Source organism: Nicotiana tabacum, chromosome 12, assembly GCF_000715075.1.
Source record: "Nicotiana tabacum cultivar K326 chromosome 12, ASM71507v2, whole genome shotgun sequence".
In the NCBI taxonomy this organism is placed as follows: Eukaryota; Viridiplantae; Streptophyta; class Magnoliopsida; order Solanales; family Solanaceae; genus Nicotiana; species Nicotiana tabacum.
The window spans coordinates 123,066,853-123,084,245 of record NC_134091.1 but is presented as its reverse complement, the minus strand read 5'-3'; the positions used below and the strand labels follow the sequence as shown (position 1 = coordinate 123,084,245).

At 36.9% G+C, this 17,393-nt stretch overlaps 1 protein-coding gene across 2 annotated transcripts in view; it reads left to right on the top strand.

The window, feature by feature from the left end:
* LOC107779691 (protein FORGETTER 1) overlaps window positions 1-11,630 on the top strand; it is a 53,470-nt gene extending 41,840 nt beyond the window's left edge. The window contains exons 18-32 of one of the 2 annotated variants that reach the window (XM_075227007.1): window positions 2,151-2,248; window positions 2,324-2,459; window positions 2,710-2,816; window positions 3,034-3,129; window positions 3,224-3,311; window positions 3,418-3,538; window positions 4,550-4,661; window positions 4,736-4,859; window positions 4,927-5,004; window positions 5,086-5,204; window positions 6,868-6,921; window positions 7,036-7,138; window positions 8,172-8,300; window positions 10,238-10,349; window positions 11,169-11,630. In XM_075227007.1, coding sequence (XP_075083108.1) covers window positions 2,151-2,248; window positions 2,324-2,459; window positions 2,710-2,816; window positions 3,034-3,129; window positions 3,224-3,311; window positions 3,418-3,538; window positions 4,550-4,661; window positions 4,736-4,859; window positions 4,927-5,004; window positions 5,086-5,204; window positions 6,868-6,921; window positions 7,036-7,138; window positions 8,172-8,300; window positions 10,238-10,349; window positions 11,169-11,200 — 1,509 coding nt within the window. In that variant the 3' untranslated portion in view covers window positions 11,201-11,630. The remainder of the gene's footprint in view (window positions 1-2,150; window positions 2,249-2,323; window positions 2,460-2,709; window positions 2,817-3,033; window positions 3,130-3,223; window positions 3,312-3,417; window positions 3,539-4,549; window positions 4,662-4,735; window positions 4,860-4,926; window positions 5,005-5,085; window positions 5,205-6,867; window positions 6,922-7,035; window positions 7,139-8,171; window positions 8,301-10,237; window positions 10,350-11,168) is intronic. The other variant, XM_075227006.1, reaches the window with a different exon arrangement.
* The last annotated feature ends 5,763 nt before the right edge of the window (window positions 11,631-17,393 follow it).

Sequence of the window (17,393 nt, the reverse complement as noted above, 5' to 3'; positions counted from 1 at the left end):
GAATCTACTATGACTATCGAGTTTTTTAATTTTTGAATTGAGATATTTATTATTATATTATTGCTATTGAGTTTTTAGTTTTATATATATATATATATATATATTACTTTTTGTATAAATTGCCGCTTCACATAAAAAAGGCGAGCGTTTCGCTTCTCGCCTCTCGCGTCAGTGAAGCGGGCCCTCGTCGTTATTTGTCGCCGCACGCTATTCAAAACACTACTATAGATACATATTTTAAAAAACATATCTAGCTACACAGTGGAATTTTCCGACAAAGGGGTGTCCTCCTTGAGTGCGTGTGGCTCCGCCACTTCTAAGGGCTTTTTATGTTGATATGGGCTGAGTTTAAAAAGGACTTTTTTCTAACATAGCTGGTGGTTTCTTTTATAGGTTGGGCTTGAAAGAATCTTTTTATGTTTTTGGTGGTTTGGACCTTAACAAATATATCAAGGACTTATGTTTTCTTATTTGGACCAAAAACGTAGGTTGTTTTTACCACATATTATATGCTTATTATTATTATCAAAACCCAAGTACTAATAGATTCTTACCAAATTATCAACCAAAAATAAGTAGAAGGTTCTCTGTTCTTACTAATAATTATATATTATATTACTATGGTTGTATAAAAAAATAGTTGACTGTATATTCCTTATCAAAACAATTATAATTATATCAACTTATTGTTATATAATAGTCATTTTTCTTTTAACTTATTAGCATTAATGGATTTGAATCACTTTGTTGTCTAAAGATAAGTTAATTTTCAACAATCTTAAATAACTAATTGTCATATATTCTTATATATTTATCAGCCATTTCTTGTCACTTGTATCCGTACTTGTATTCGTACTGCGATCCAATACCCTTGAATCCTAAAATTTATATTATGACGAATCTGACGTTTAGATCTGCACCCGTATCCGAGCAATGTAGGCGTCATGGTTGGCAAGTATTAAGGTTGCAACAAAGAACACGAGGAAGGGGGTGCCATGACTATGAGATAATGTGGTTAAGAGCTAGGGGTAAGAGCTTGCGCTTCCACGTATGGAAGGGTTAAGAGTCCTTAAAAGTTGTTGCTTAGTGTAAGCAATTACACGGAGCAAAATGTGTGTTGTAACAATTGTGAAATGGGGCAATCCACCATCAAAAGGAAAATATTGTTGGAAAAAAAATCCTTTTGGATAACCGTACACGTGTGCAATATTTTTCATTTCACTTTTAAATTTTTCCATTTTTATTTTCTAGAATATTGCTGATACTTATATTAATTCTTAATTTTTAAACCAAATTTTATGCTTAATTTGTAAAAAGTTTAAATTTTATTCTATTTTAGTAATTTATATGAGTAAACATTAAAAATTCATAGTGCTTATGTCCTACGCCTCGGTTTAGTTCCCTCCCATGCTAGGTGAAATGCGCCCCATTGTGGCCCAATTCTTTTAAATTTGGTAATGATTGTAATGGCAAATCAGTTATTCGTCAGATTCCAATTGATTGTACTAATTGTACAAGCATCCATTTCTCTCTAAAGGACAATCCTGAATCTTTTTGGTGTTCAATGGGTGATGCCAAGCTCTGTAAAGGAAATGTTACATAGTTGGAGCGGTTTTCGTAGAAGAAGAAAGCAGAAGGCGTGGAAGTTCGCCCCGTTAGCTCTCATGTGGGTAGTATGGGGGAGAGAAATAGGAGAACTTTTGAGGAGATTGAGTTTCCTTTTTCACATCTTAAGAATAGTCTTTTATCTTTGATCGCTTTTTGGTGCACTCATTTAGCCCCTACTTGTATAGAAGATTGGGCGTTTTTTGTAGAGAATCATGTTCTGATGTAAATTCTCTACGTCTTTGGTATACTTCGTGTATACGGGAGTTCTCTCCCTTTTGATTAATACATTTTACCTTATCAAAAAAAAAAAAGCATCCATTTCTCTCCTATAGTTATAAGCCTTTTCCTGGGCACCAGTTGCAACTTTTGAGGCATTACAAGTTAAATTTGCCATATCACACCACTGTTCAATGGAAAAAATAGGTAGACTGCTCAAAATGTTTAGGTGGTTTATGCATTTGCAAATTCCACCTTTGCACCCAACCCAATCGCCTCTTCGAGGTATTATAAGCACAGATTTATATATTTCAAGTCTTACGCAGCTTGGGGGCCCAGAGAAAGTGGCAGAAATAACAGGGAGAAAGGGCATGCTCGTGAGGGCGTCTGGTGGAAAAGGTGTCACCTATCAGGCACGAAACACGTGAGTTTGTGATGTTTTACATCAGATTATATCTTTTCTTTCTCATATTGGCTGAGCAATTTTTTCTTTTTTCAGGAAGGATGTATCCATGGAAATGGTTAATATACATGAGAAGCAGCTTTTCATGGATGGGAAGAAGCTGGTAGCTATAATTTCTGAAGCTGGGTCAGCTGGAGTTTCTTTGCAAGCTGATAGAAGGGCTTTAAACCAGGTAGCTTTTTGATTTTTTGTTTTCATCATTTACTGCATGAACACTTCAATGAAGATTGTTAAAGATATCCTCTTATATATATGTATATATTATATACACATACATCTGTATGTATATATTTTGTGTGTGTGAATGTAGTAGACACCCTACTACACCCTCTTTTCTATATTTATCTTCAGATCCTTAATTGATGGCTGCTTTTGATAGCTTTTTTCTGATTATGTTGTTTGAATTTCTTCCCTTGTGTCAGAGAAGAAGGGTCCATTTGACTTTGGAATTACCTTGGAGTGCTGATCGGGCAATTCAGCAGTTTGGAAGAACTCATCGCTCAAATCAAGCTTCTGCACCTGAGTATAAGTAGGTACCGTGTCTGTTTATACGTGAATAATGGTTCTGCTATATGATGGCAAACCTGGACTGTACGAGTCACCATTGTAACTATATGATGGCGTACCTCGACTGGACAAGTTGCCACTAAATATGTTTTTCATACTTGCCAAAAATTAATCTCCCTGTATAAATCACTTATTTCATATTTTTCACATGTGATATTTTTCTCTTTCTCAATATACAGGCTACTTTTTACTAATCTTGGTGGAGAACGGCGGTTTGCATCTGTGGTTGCTAAGAGACTTGAATCACTTGGGGCACTGACTCAGGGAGATCGTCGGTGAGTGCAATATTTTTTAGCCTATATTGCAAGTCTGTCTTATGACAACATGAATTAGTGACGGCTCTTTTCAATTGTTCTTGATGTATTGCAGAGCTGGACTATCTCTTAGTGCTTATAACTATGATAGTTCCTTTGGGAAGAGGGCCCTGATGATGTTGTATAGAGGGATCATGGAGCAGGTGTCTGACTGTTGCTTGATACTGTTATTTTTATCATGTATTCGATTCCTTTCTCACTTTAGCATGTTTATGTGCAAATCAAAAGTCAACATTCTATGGTTTGCAGGATCCTTTGCCACTTGTACCACCAGGTTGTTCTGCTGATAAACCAGATGCTTTACAGGATTTCATTTTGAAGGGGAAAGCTGCGCTTGTTTCTGTTGGAATAATAAGAGACTCCGTTCTTGGTACTACGTCTAGCTTTTTAAATGAATCAATTTAAAGTCTTGTTAATGGAGATAAATAAATACTAGTATAAGAAGTTTATCAGGGCTATCTAAGTCATCACAGCCTCTCAATCGAGTATCTTCTGACTGCGGAAAACATCTTTAAGCAAAAAGCAAAAAAAAGAAAAGAAAAGAAAGAAAGGTTAAACCATATGATAATAACTTAATGGCTACTTGCTTATTGAACCAACCTACTATATATGTTGTTCTTTTGGCCCTCAATAGGATAATAAGGTAAGGTCTAGCCCCCCTTACTTGTACTTTCCTCTTTGAGGTTTTTCAATATTAATAAAAGCCCACACATGCTTCCTGCATAGGTGGTATTAGATTTAAGGATTAAAACGGGAACACTTATTAATAAAGAAATGGACAATGGGCATAATTCAACCCCGAAAGTTAGCTCATGAGGTGAGGATTGCTCAAGCCATATAAGGAGACCAAGTCCCCCATCCCCATCCCGCACACTCAGGCCTGCCAACTGAAGCATGGACAATATAATATGTGCGTCCAACATCGGTGAAACAAAGAATTGGGATGGGTACGGCTCCGATACCATGATAAAGAATGGACATTGAGCCTAACTCAACCACAAAAGCTAGCTCACGAGGTGAGGATTGCCCATGCCATATTAGGAGACCAAGTCCCCATCCCCATCAGATGTGGGAGACTCTCAACACTTATAAGCTGCTTTCTATAATTTGGAGGGCTTTTATTAGAAACTCTTAAGAATTTTTATATTTCTGTGCGCGCACATGGTTGTGCATACATTCATGCATCTTTGTGGCCGGTGGTGTTTGTTCATGTTTCATTTACATGCTAGCAAGAATTATTGTCCGTCGCTGAAGGTAGTTAAGTTTGCCGCCTTAAAAGAAATAGTCAAACTTGTTTGGGTTTGGTGACTAGCATTTCAGTGTTCACCCTCTCATCCCAAACTTACACTTTTTCCACTCTTTGGTTTTGCTGATCTTTAAGGTAATGGAAAGGACTCTGGAAAGCTTTCTGGCCGTATAGTTGATTCGGACATGCATGATGTTGGGCGTTTCCTTAACAGGCTCTTGGGATTGCCACCTGAAATCCAAAATAGGTCTATTATCTATCAATTTAAATATGTATGCTTGCTATCCATGTCTGTAACCAAAAAGTTTGTTTTGAATTCAGGCTTTTTGAGTTATTTGTCAGCATTCTTGATCTTTTAGTTCAGAATGCACGCCTTGAAGGACATTTAGACTCTGGAATTGTTGATATGAAAGCTACCACTGTTGAACTACAAGGGACGCCAAAGGTTATGCTGTTCCTGTTTTGTCTTTGCATTCTTATATAAAACATGTTGTGACATCAACCTATGGCAGACTGTTCATATTGACAACTTGTCCGGGGCTTCAACCATATTGTTTACTTTTACATTGGATCGTGGACTCATTTGGGAGGTATACATATTACCATTATAAACTTGAGTTAGATGGCTACCTTCCAAGTTTGCTTTGTAACCTTTTATTTTCCACCTGTAGTCAGCGTATGCGTTGCTTGAAGAGAAGCAAAAGGATGAGTCTAGTTCAACTAATAGTGGATTCTATGAATCCAAACGAGAATGGTTGGGAAGATGGCATTTTCTATTAGCATTTGAAGGGTATGGAAATTCTTGTCGGTAATTTTGTTATTTCTGTATATTGGTATTTTGGTTTGCAAGTGCAGTCAACCTTATTCAACTTGGTATGAGGGACCAGATTGTATTTCTTTTGCATGCACAAAGGATTATGCCTACGTCAATCAGTCAACTACATTTCAATCCCAATCCCAACTCAGCTGGGCTCTATGAATGATTTGTACCTTTTCCGCTCTTCTACCCAAGTCCATTTCCCCGTGCATAGCGGGAGCTTAATGCACATGGCTGCCCTTTAAGGCAATTTAAGGATTTTCTATATCTCACACTTACCTTACATGGATAACTAGTTTAATCCCAAATAGTTGGTAGAACTTATATAGATCCATTTGTTTTAAATTTAGCTAAGTATGCATTTATTAGGAGAAACTAAAGGTTTTCTGTGACAACTTCTCTCCATGTGATTTTAGGTTTATCTCATCTAATTATAAGACCTTACATAATCATATTCAACTTAGGTCGTAACTAGACCATCTCATGCTATCTTTTCTCATTTTAGCGTCTATTTATGCTGCTTGCATCTGTTGTCGTATGTGATCATTGTAATCTTGTTCAATCTTAAATGACTTTGCATCTATTTTAACATTTTCATTTCAATGGAATTCATCTATTTTAACATTACTGGCCTCACAATGGTCCTATATAACTTGTTAGGCATCTTCCAATCTCGTGAGGCCCCTCCATTTCAGAATTTTATCTAATTTCTATGTATTATTTGATGGAGTATTTTAGGAGAAAACGTATACAAGTATACAAAAGAATAGCGGACCTAGAGAAAATATGGTTCTCTAGAATGACATCCAATTATCTAACCTAATAGACCTTGGGTGGTGGGTATTCAAAAAATTCACCAGAAACAAAAGATAACTTTTTTAACTCTACAGATTCATATGCTTACTCAGTGGCTAGACATCTTTGGGCTCAGTTTGCTTGTATATTTGGGCTTAATTGGGTCATGCTAAAGTGGATCTTCTGACACACAGGGAATGCCTTCTTTCTTTCATGAGATATTGTTACTGTGTGTTAAGAAGCTCTTTGTGAGAGAAATTTCTAGGAGTGAATTCTGTTCCACCAGTGGAGGTACAGACAAGATGTTGTACCACAAAACAAGGGGGCTATAAATCAAATTTCTTTATTCTCGATAACTGTGATAGATGTTTATGTTTATTGGCATTCTGGTGTAAACAAGAGGATGTATATGTATACATTTTGTCTTACTTCTACTTCTCCTAAAACCCTTACTCTCTAGAGGGGTTCTCTTCAGTTTCAACTTTTAGTTGGTTCCTTGCTGGTTTCATCAATTAACACAAAATTATCTACGAACAATGTGCACCATTTATACCTCATGAAACTTTGAAGTAAAAATGTGCCATTCTCAGGCTTTCATCTAGCAATTTGAAGATTTTGTATGAATTGGAAAGAGGCATAGCGTGATGTTCCCCTAGCTTCCGTCCTTTCACAACTAATGCAGGCTCATGCATTGTCCAAGTCTTTTTCCTGTAGTTGGATTTTTTCGTTTAAAATGTTCAATTTTGATCTGTTTTAAGAATGCAATGCTAATGTTTTTCATGAAAGTGCCTTTGGTCCAAATGCCCGTGATTTTGATCTTTCTGTTTCGTGGTTATTTCAGTTCTGCTTCAGGAATGTACAAGGTATTTCGTCCAACTGTTGGAGAGGCCCTTAGGTTAGGCTTTAGGTTAACTTCTTCCTTTTAGGAATTGACTGTTTCATGCTCTGCACCCTAACCCATCTTCCTCTTCCTTGTGCTGTGCTTTACTTAACACTTCTCAATGTCTAGGGAGATGCCCCTCGCAGAATTGAAAGACAAGTACCGGAAACTATCTTCCTTAGAAAAGGCCCGTCATGGATGGGAAGATGAATATGACGTTTCATTGAAACAGGTAAAATTCTTTATGATCATATATTGCAGGATACCCTGATGAAAAGCGTTGGGAAGCTTCCTTGATCTTTTTATGTGACAGGACGTATAGTCTTATCATAATCATAGGATCAGCATTCCAGTGTTTTTCTGCATCCTGATCTTGTTTATGAATTGGTTATCTAAAAGGCAATAGCAAATAAAATTCCCATTGAAATTCGATTTTCACTGGTGTGATATGGGAGAGTTCATCTGATAGAAGAAAAGACCTGGGAAAATGGAGCAGTTTAAATTGATTCCGTCGAAAACTATTAATTACAATCCTCGTTTCAGACATAATCTCTTCTCAAATAGGAACCAGCGCGGATTTTCAGCGGAATTCAGTATTTCATGGGGCTCAGATGAGGAGAAGGCTAAAATCTTTTGATGAATATTGTGACAGAACTCAAAGGCGGACTGTAGCTTGAACTATGAATATTGTGACAGAACTCAAAGGTGGACTGTAGCTTGAACTATGATGATTAAAAGAGGAAAAATACAATGATGTACACTGCTGAATAAAAGATTAACCTTGATAAGTGACCTTGTATTTGTGCTTTCAGAGAGTACTAGGTACAGGATGTGGATAGATCTGGAACAATCTTTAGGTTTTAGTGTATGCATTCGTTGTATATAGCTGGCATGCCTTGATTTGAACAGGCTGCATCCCTCCTTTTATTGCGTTTCTAGTACACTTTATTTGCCCGTAAATAGAAAATAACATGAAATTGAAGCAATTTGATGAAGCAAACTTGTACTTTTAACACAAGAATGTTGATTCCAGCTAGGCTTCATGGGGAAAAAACAAGAGGATCCCCCTTAAATGTTTCTATTAGGCCTTGAATGTTGTAAGGAATGTAGAGAGAGGGGGCTCACCTTATTGCCATAAAAATCTCAACTAACTTTGTTTTGTTTTATTGGATTATGAAAATACCCTTGTAGTATTCGTGGATTCGTTGTTGCTGAGTATTTCAAGCATCATTTCTTTCAGAACTCATTCTGGGTTTCACCTGCAGTGTATGCATGGCCCAAAATGTAAGCTAGGCAGTTTCTGCACAGTCGGTAGAAGATTACAAGAAGTTAATGTGTTAGGTGGGCTTATACTTCCTGTGTGGGGAACTGTTGAGAAGGCGCTCTCTAAGCAAGTAAGATCTTCTTCTTTCATATGTTTTTCAGTATCATTTTCCTACAGTATATTCTCTGATATATCTTGGATGTGTCACACATGCGATACATGAGCTGAGAAATATGTAAGTGCTAATTCTGATTAGGAATACGCTTAAAAAAAAAGAATATCTCGTGATAAGTGAATCAAGAGATGGAGAAAGTCTGAAGATAAAGAAAGTATATATAAAATACTGAGAGCTGATTATCTTGCTAATGAAAAAACTGTTTACAATGTAAGTTGGCTTTAGAAGGACATCAAATGGAAATGGCTCTTATCAAGTAATATTTGACCCATAACTGTAAGGGTCTTGCCAAACAGAATGTTATGTGAGCATTGCCTGAAACGTCAAACAGAACCAGCACACGGTGCTTGTGTCAGCTTGCTATATTACCGGCTATAACACTTCCATTGAAAATGTTCATTTCAATCTGCAAAAATCCCAAGGATAAGCGACGATTAGAATTATATAATGAACCCAATACCTGCCACACAGAGAGCACAATCTTTGATAACTGCCTCACATCTTCTGTCCATTTCCTTTAAGATCTTGTTTCACAGTTAATGCCTTTTATCTCTTCCTTATTCACCAGTGGTTTACCCATGTTTCCTATGTAGCATTCTTTGGGGGATGGGGGGTTAATAATCATATAATTTGCACAAAATAATTACTGTCCATATAATTCATAGAAAGCTTGCACTTTCAGCTACAGCCTACAAGGAGCTCAAAAAGTTGAAAGATTTTCTAGACGAGTTAAAACAATGGTGTCTGCTCAGGAAAGAAAAAACGTGTGCAAACATCTTGTCTTAAGGCTACTAGAATTTGTTGCATGTCGTTGAAACATATTCTCTTCTCTCGTTCAATAATGTCCAACCAAAGCAAATCAACAACTTCCGTAGTTTCTTTGGTACTGGATTTCCTTGCCATATTTTGGAACATCTGGTCACACTGATAGGCACAGTCAAGTGGAGTTCTTAGAGGTTAAGAAAAGTATTCCGCAATTTAGTAGCCATAGTACAGTGAAGAAACAGGTGTGTTATAGTCTCTTCCTTTTTACCACTCATGGGGCATCTGTTAGCACAAGTGTACGCCCGCTTTATCAACCCTGTCCAATGTCACTAATGCTTCCTGGGCTGCTATTCAACCAAATAGGATTCCACTGAAAAACTGTCCTTTTTTGTCAACTGATCATGTTGAGTCTGGATTTCCACCCAACCTCTCATGCCTATTCAATAACCAAGTTTATTTCCCCCAGTCATTACCTCAGTCTTACGATTATGCAGTTCTTATGTTGTGCAATTGTGGATTTTTGATCTACAGCCACATTGAACGAATCTTGGAGGTCTAAACTCAGAGGTGTTTGTCCATCAAACCAGCAAAGTGTTTCTATCTATCCCACACCAACATGACAATGCCTGCGTCCCTACTCTTTCACAGATTTTTGGCTGATTCATTATATATGGTTTTAACGTCTGTTCTGAAGGTTCTGGGCTCTGACTGTTTGCTGTTTTCCCTCTGCATGTACATTTATATGTGAGGGAGATAGGTGGTCATGGCTGGTTTTTTCCGTTTTTCATTATGTAATACTAGTACAAGTGAAGTTACCAATGAATTAGATAGCACATCATGCCATTCTTTGGCTGAAATCATTTGCCTGTAAATTGAGTTAATTTATGAAGATTCAAGTACAGTGTTCCAACTGCCAGATATCACTACCATAGTTGACACTTGCCACACAAAAAAGGGATACTGTAGGTTTAAAGTGAGCAGGCTCAATCTGAGATTTCACGAGGCACCAGAAATTTTGCTTACGATCATTTGTGCTTTATTTCTTGCGTCGAGAGAGAATTTTCTTCTAAAAGGGTTGTTGCACCATCCTCACTCGTTTACTGGTTCCCAATTGTTGTTGGATACAGGCTCGCCAAAGCCATCGGAGAATCCGCATTGTACGGATTGTGACAACTACTGACAATCAGCGAATTGTAGGGTTGCTTATCCCAAATGCAGCAGTAGAATCAGTGCTTCAAGGTTATAATACTGTTGATTCTCTCCTTTCACAATTGTATCTTAGTGCATTGCAACCAACTTTGGGGGTTTGATTCCTCTTGTTATGTGTCCCATATTGGTAGGGATGGTTGTTTGTCTTTTGGTTTTGGGCTATCCTCACCTCATTAGCTAGCTTTTGAGGTTGGGTTAGGCCCAAGGTCCATTTGTTAACATGGTATTAGAGCCAAGCCAGGGCCATCCCTGTATTTTGTTTCCCAATGTTGGGCTCCCATGTTATATTATCTACTCAAATCGGCAAGCGTGGGCGTGCAGGTGGGTTGTTGGGGGGGGGGGGGTTGCTAAGTGTTCCATATTGGTTGAGGGATGAGTTGTTTGTCTCCTTATATGGTTTTGGGTAATTCTCATCTCATGAGCTTATTTTGGGGTTGAGTTAGGCCCAAGGTCCATTTCTTAACACCTTTAGACAAGCCCTCATGTCAATTATCATTTAATAAGAAAAGTATCATAAGTCTGTCATTTTATCTTAGTGCATTGCAAATCAAATTAATGTCTCGTTGGGACCATCTTTTGTACATGTTTGTCTCTAGGGTAGAAAATTTAAGAGAGTTCTATATGAACACAGAAATGAAGTGGGTCTCAAAATGGTTGCTAGATTTCCCAGGTGCCACATCTTGTGATTTAGTTTGTAAATTCAGAATGCCATAGCATGAGACATCTTTTCAGTTGGTGTGATTCATTCAGTGAAATCCATTATTCTTCACTTGTTTGGTTTACTCGATGATTTGTTAATGACATGCCTTTTATTGGTTAAATATGATTGTGTTGAAATTTTGATAGCAGATTTGGCATGGGTCCAAGATGTTGACGAATGAGAGAAGCGCAATTAAGTTTTTTTGTGCCAAGTATAGATTATTGCAAAAGTTGGTGGAATGGCCTAAGCAAGATGGAGTTGTCATTATACGCTTTCAGAATGAAGCGCATTGTATGGTGGTAGAAAAGCAGTCTTTGTTACAAGGTCCAGGGAATGAGATTGGGGCACCCTCGCATCGCTGTCATAATTCTTTTGCATCATTTTTTCGGAATATCCATTCCTTGTAAATTAATTCATCTAAATCATAGGGCAATTTTGGGGTTGCTGGAAATTCTGCCACAGTTTTGTATCTAACCGTCAAAATATACAGTATTAGAATTCAATACAGTTTCCTGTCAGTTCATCTGTGTCAGCCAAAAGACCAGCTAAATGATGCAATTTGAGTAATGACTTGTTGGCAACTAAAAGCAGGCCATGTTTATCTGTCCAAAGAGCTTTCAACATCCAGCAGAAACTCTTTGTTAATGCTTTCCCAATTATTATTTCAATCAGATGTGCTGCTATAATTAATTGGTTTGTAAATTGAATCTCTGATGGATACACTTCACACCAACACAAACTCCCTAGCTCATAAAGGGTGCCCGTTATTTGTCTGCTAACTTGATTATGAGACTTCACATATTTGAGCTCTACTTATTGGAAACACATTGCCTTTGCTTGTAGCCTTTAGCCACAAGTCTTGCCTTGTGTCTTTTCATCTCCATTAACATTCTTCTTTGCCTTATGTATCCATTTAAGTCCAATTGCTCGATGACCATTGGGAAGTGTTGTTAACTCTCAAGTGTTGTTCTTCTCTATTGACTCGATCTCCTCCTGCATGGCTTGTTTTCATCTTTTGACCGTAACAACTTCATCAAAGTTCATTGGTTCACTATCAGCAAAGAGACAATATAAAAAATCAAAATTAGTAACTTCTTATGTGTCCTCATAGAGCTCTTGAATGCTCCTCGTCCTTTGCGGTTGTTCGTTTGAACTTTCTTGAGAAGGAGATGCAACATTGGTTGGAGAAGGAGGTGGAGTTGTATCCTACACAGGTTCTACGGTCTCTGGTTCTTCTTCATTACCAAAGTATGGAAGAAAATTGTATGAAGTTTCTTCCTGAGCTTCCCAATTTTATGCCAATTCTTCATCAAATTCAACATCGCGACTTACCACCACTTTGCCGCTGCTTGGGTTGTATAACTTGTAGCATTTTGAACTCGTATCATAGCCAACAAACACATGCTTCACACTTCGATCGTCAAGTTTTGCTCTCCTTTGGTGTGGCACATGAGCATAGGCTATGCTCTCAAAGATTCTCAAGTGTTCAACACTTGGCTTTCTTTCACTCCATGCTTTCTTGAGGGGTTTGATCTCTAACATTTCTTGTTGGAGACCTGTTGTTCAAATAAACTGCACAAGAAACAGCTTCGGCCCAAAATTCCTTAGGCATACTTTTAGCTTTCAACATACATCTAGCCATATGAAGGATCATTTGATTCTTTCTCTCTGTAACTCCATTTTGTTGGGATGAATAAGGTACCGTTAGAGGGCGACGAATTCCATGAGACTGAGAAAAGTCATTAAATTCTTTTGAAGTGAATTTGCCTCCTCTATCGGACTTTAATGCTTTTATTTCATAGCCACTTTCTTTCTCCACAAGTGCTGTGAAATTTTTAAAAGCAGCAAAAGCTTCAGATTTTTGGTTCATGAAATAAACCCAAGTCTTTCTATTAAAGTCATCAATGAAGAGAAAGTATTTACTTTTACCAAAGGCATGTGGATTGATTGGTCCACACACATCAGCGTGAACAAGCTGGAGCGGTTGGTTGATCTTGACATGGCCTCCTTTGAAAAACTCCTCCTTGCATGTTTTCTAAGAAGACAAGCTTCACACAATTGATTGGGATGGTTGATTGACGGTATCCCATGCACCATGTTCTTTTCTCCCATTGATTTGAGTGCTCCAAAATTGAAGTGCCCAAATCGCATGTGCCAACACCATGATTCATCTTGCACATTAGCCTTCAAACACTTTGCATCAATTGTCTTAAGATTCAAAGAAAATAATCTATTCTTTGTCGTATTCACTTTAGCAATTAGAATTTCACTTGAATCTCTAAGCCAAAGATGCATATTTTTCATGTGGATGTCATATTCCTTTTCAAGAAGTTGGCCCAAACTCAAATATTACTTTTTAATTTTGGCACATAATAAACATCTTGAATTAACTTGTGGCCACCATTTTTACAGGTGATCAGAATTGTACCTATCCCTTTAATTTGAATCTTTGAGGTATCTCCAAAGGACACATTACCTCTCACCGTTTTATTGATCTCCACAAACTTCTCTTTGCATCTACACATATGATTGCTTGCTCCATTGTCCAAATACCACGACAATCATCCTTGTCTTCTTCCTTGAGTGCCAACAACAACGTTGACTCATCTTCTCCTTTCTTGTTGTCAACAAGGTTTGCTTTCTCTTCAACATTGCTACGGCATTCCCAATAGTAATGACCAAATTTATGACAATTATAACACTCAATTTTTGATTCATACCTTTGTCCATTATTTTCTTGATAGTAGTCGCGTCCTCTTCCTCCTCTTTGTCCACGACCATGACCTCTAAATGTTTGGTGGATTTTAACTTCATCGTTGAAGTTGTTACCAGTACTTAGGGGTGTACAAATAAAATCGTACCAACCCAATAATCCGAGTCAAACCGAGAAAAAAAACCCGACTATGGTTTGGTTTGATTTGGTTTCGTGTTGGGAAAAAAACCCGACCATATTTGGTTTGGTTTGGTTTTAACTAAAAAAAATCAAATCAAAACCAAACCAACCCGACATTATATGTATAGAATTTTTAAATATATTTAATACATAAAAAAATTTATGGTAGTGTAGTTTATAAATATTTCTTAAGTTTTTTCATAATTTTATCTTTTAACGTATTATTTCAAGTTTGGGCTTATAATTTTTGGATGCCCCAATAAATTTTATAGTCCATAAATGTTAGTAACTCAAATAAATCCTAAACCAAAATCAAATCAATACTAATGCTAATAAAAGACATTCAATTCAATTGTACTATGAATGAAAATAGTGTTGGATATCTATTTTTTTTTTAGTTTTTTCATGGTTTAGATAAAATGTATAACTTATTTTTCTTTTAGTGGTTAATCATGTAAATGATAGTACGTATTAGTCATAATTTTAAATTATATTTTTTTTCATTATGGCTTATTAATAATATTTATTTTATGCGATTTTATTATCTTTGTTGTTGAATATTTTAGTATAATGTCATGACTCATCTCATATTTATGTTATTTTATTGAAAAACACCTTATATAGTTCTGTCTTACTAGGATTAAAGAAATATTTGGAGCACGAATTTTACGTTTTGTGCTATGAAGACTTTATGAAGAAAAAAATCGAAAAAACCCGAAAATCGAGATTAAAAAACCCGACTTTTATTGGTTTGGTTTAGTATTTAGATTTAATAACCTGATACAATTGGTTTGGTTTGGTAATTAGAAAATCTGAACCAACCCGACCCATGTACACCTGTGATAACCTAAAATGTCATCTTTAAATTTAATAAGTAATTCTGTGTTCTAAGACCTCAAAAATCAGCATTTATCATTACTCGACTTGCGTGCGCAGTCCATACAATTTTCTGAAAAGTTTTTATATAAAAATGGATTAAAATGGAAAATAGAGCTTTAAAACTCAACTAAGTTGACTTTGGTCAACATTTTGAGCAAACGGATCCGGATCAGTATTTTGAAAATTCCTGTAGGTCCGTATCAGGATTTAAAACTTGGGCGTATGCCCGGAATCGAATTTCGAGGTCCCTAGCTCGAGATATGAAATTTTGATGAAAAATTAAAAGCTTGAAAGCTTAATGATTTCTAAGAAATTACTAATGTTGGATTTATTGACCTCGGGTCCGTATTTTGATTTCGGAGCCCGATATAGGTCCACTATAATATTTATGACTTATCTGCCGAATTTGATAAAAATCGGAATTGATTTGACGTGATTCGGACGTCCGGTTGTAAAAATATAAGTTTTAAAGTTTTCTTGAAAACTTCCTTTGATTTGGTGTCCGATTCGTAGTTCTAAGTATTATTTTGGCGATTTGATCGAGCGAGCAAGTTCGTATGATGTTTTAGAACCTGTGTGCATGTTTAGTTTGGAGCCCCGAGGGCTCGGGTAAGTTTCGGATAGGCTACGGGATGTTTTGGACTTTGAAAATCTGGTATTTTGCTGCAGCAGGTGTTCTGGCATGTTCTTCTTTGCGTTCGCGAAGGCACTCTCGCGAACGCGAAGAGTAAACTGGGCAGCTGGATTTTTCTTCTTCGCGAACGCGAAGGCTTGGTCGCGAACGCGAAGCGATGGGGGCATAACCTTTCGCGAACGCGACCATCTCCTCGCGAACGCGTAGTGTTAGGCACACCTGGGGGAGGGTCGATCATTCCTTCAGCGCGAACGCGAGCTATGCCTCGCAAACGCGAAGGCCAGGGGGAAAACCTTCGCGAACGCGAAGGAGGACTCGTGAACGCGAAAGCCACGGGCTGCTACTCATCGCGAACGCGATAGGCCCTTTGCGAACGCGAAGAAGGCCTGACCCCTGTGACTTAAAACAGAACCAAAAACGGAATTTTTCTCATTTTTCACAAACCCTCAATTATAACTCGGCTAAGGGGCGATTTCAAAGGAGTTTTTCATGATTTCGGATTGGGTAAGTGTTCTTTATCATATAGTGATTGTATTTCACAAATCCATGTCTATATTCATCATTTATTTCGGATTTAGATGGAAGTAATTGAAATTTTTGTAAAACTTTTCAAAAATAAAAAATTAAGATTTGAATGTCCATTTGATATCGGAATTGGACAAATTTGATATGGTTGAACTCGTATCGGAACGGGTGTTCGGATTCGTGAGTTTTTTTGGGATTTGAGACGTGGGTCCCACTGCCGAATATTTTAATGAATTTCGGATTGTTATCTGAAAAATTTATAAATTCATATGGAATTAATTCCTATGATTAATATTGAATATATTGAATTGTTTGTGAATAGATTTGAAACTTTCGGAGGCAAATTTAAAAGAAAAAGCTATCGTTGAATAATTGATTGAAATTTGCAAAGCGGAGTAAGTGTCGGGGTTAACCTTGACTTGAGGGAATAGAACCCTTAAATTGTTTGTTATGTGAATTGCATGTAAACGACGTATAGGCGAGGTGACGAGTGTCTATATGTCGTCAAATTATTTATTTGCCTGCTTACTTGAAAAATCATAAATTATTTTTAATCATAAATTAATTATTACAATAATTGTTTCTCTCTTATTCTTTGCAAATATAAATTCTTGAATTCCTGCATTAATTGTTACATGCTATTTGAATTATGTGCCTTAATTGTTATTTGACATTTAGCATAATAAATATTAAATTGCCTATTTGCTCCCTGATTTCCATAATAATTTGTTATTTGTCATTGTTTGCTTCATAATTAAACCATAATTATTATATGCTTGTTGTCGCGTAATTTTATATTATTTGTTATATTTATTGGGAAAATTTCTTCTATAAGAATTGGTAAATGAAAATGTTGGAGGAGCGGGTTGCACGCCGCAACATGATTGATTATAATGAATATATTGGAGGATCGGGTTGCACGCCGCAACAGACTTATTAAAAGTCTATATTGGAAGATCAGGTTGTCCGCCGTAATAGACTTATTAAAAGTCAATATTATAGGATCGGGTTGCACGCCGCAACAGACTTATTAAAAGTTAATATTGGAAGATCGGGTTGCACGCCGCAACAGACTTGTTAAAAAGTTAATATTGGAGGATCGGATTGCACGCCGCAACAGACTTGATTAAAATGAATATGTTGAAGGAGCGGGTTGCACGCCGCAACAGAACTGAATGTGAATATATCACACTGGGAGCGGGTTGTACGCTGCAACAGAATTAATGAAAATGGTAATTGGTTATGACTGCTGAGTTGCCTTCAATTATTATAAATGAATTAACTGATTTATTTCTATTATTATTGTTGTTACTAATATTGCGTATAGGTTAATGTAAGTGAACCGCCTTAGCCTCGTCACTACTTCGTCGAGGTTAGGCTCAACACTTACCAGTACATGGAGTCGATTGTACTGATACTACACTCTGCATTTCTTGTGCAGAT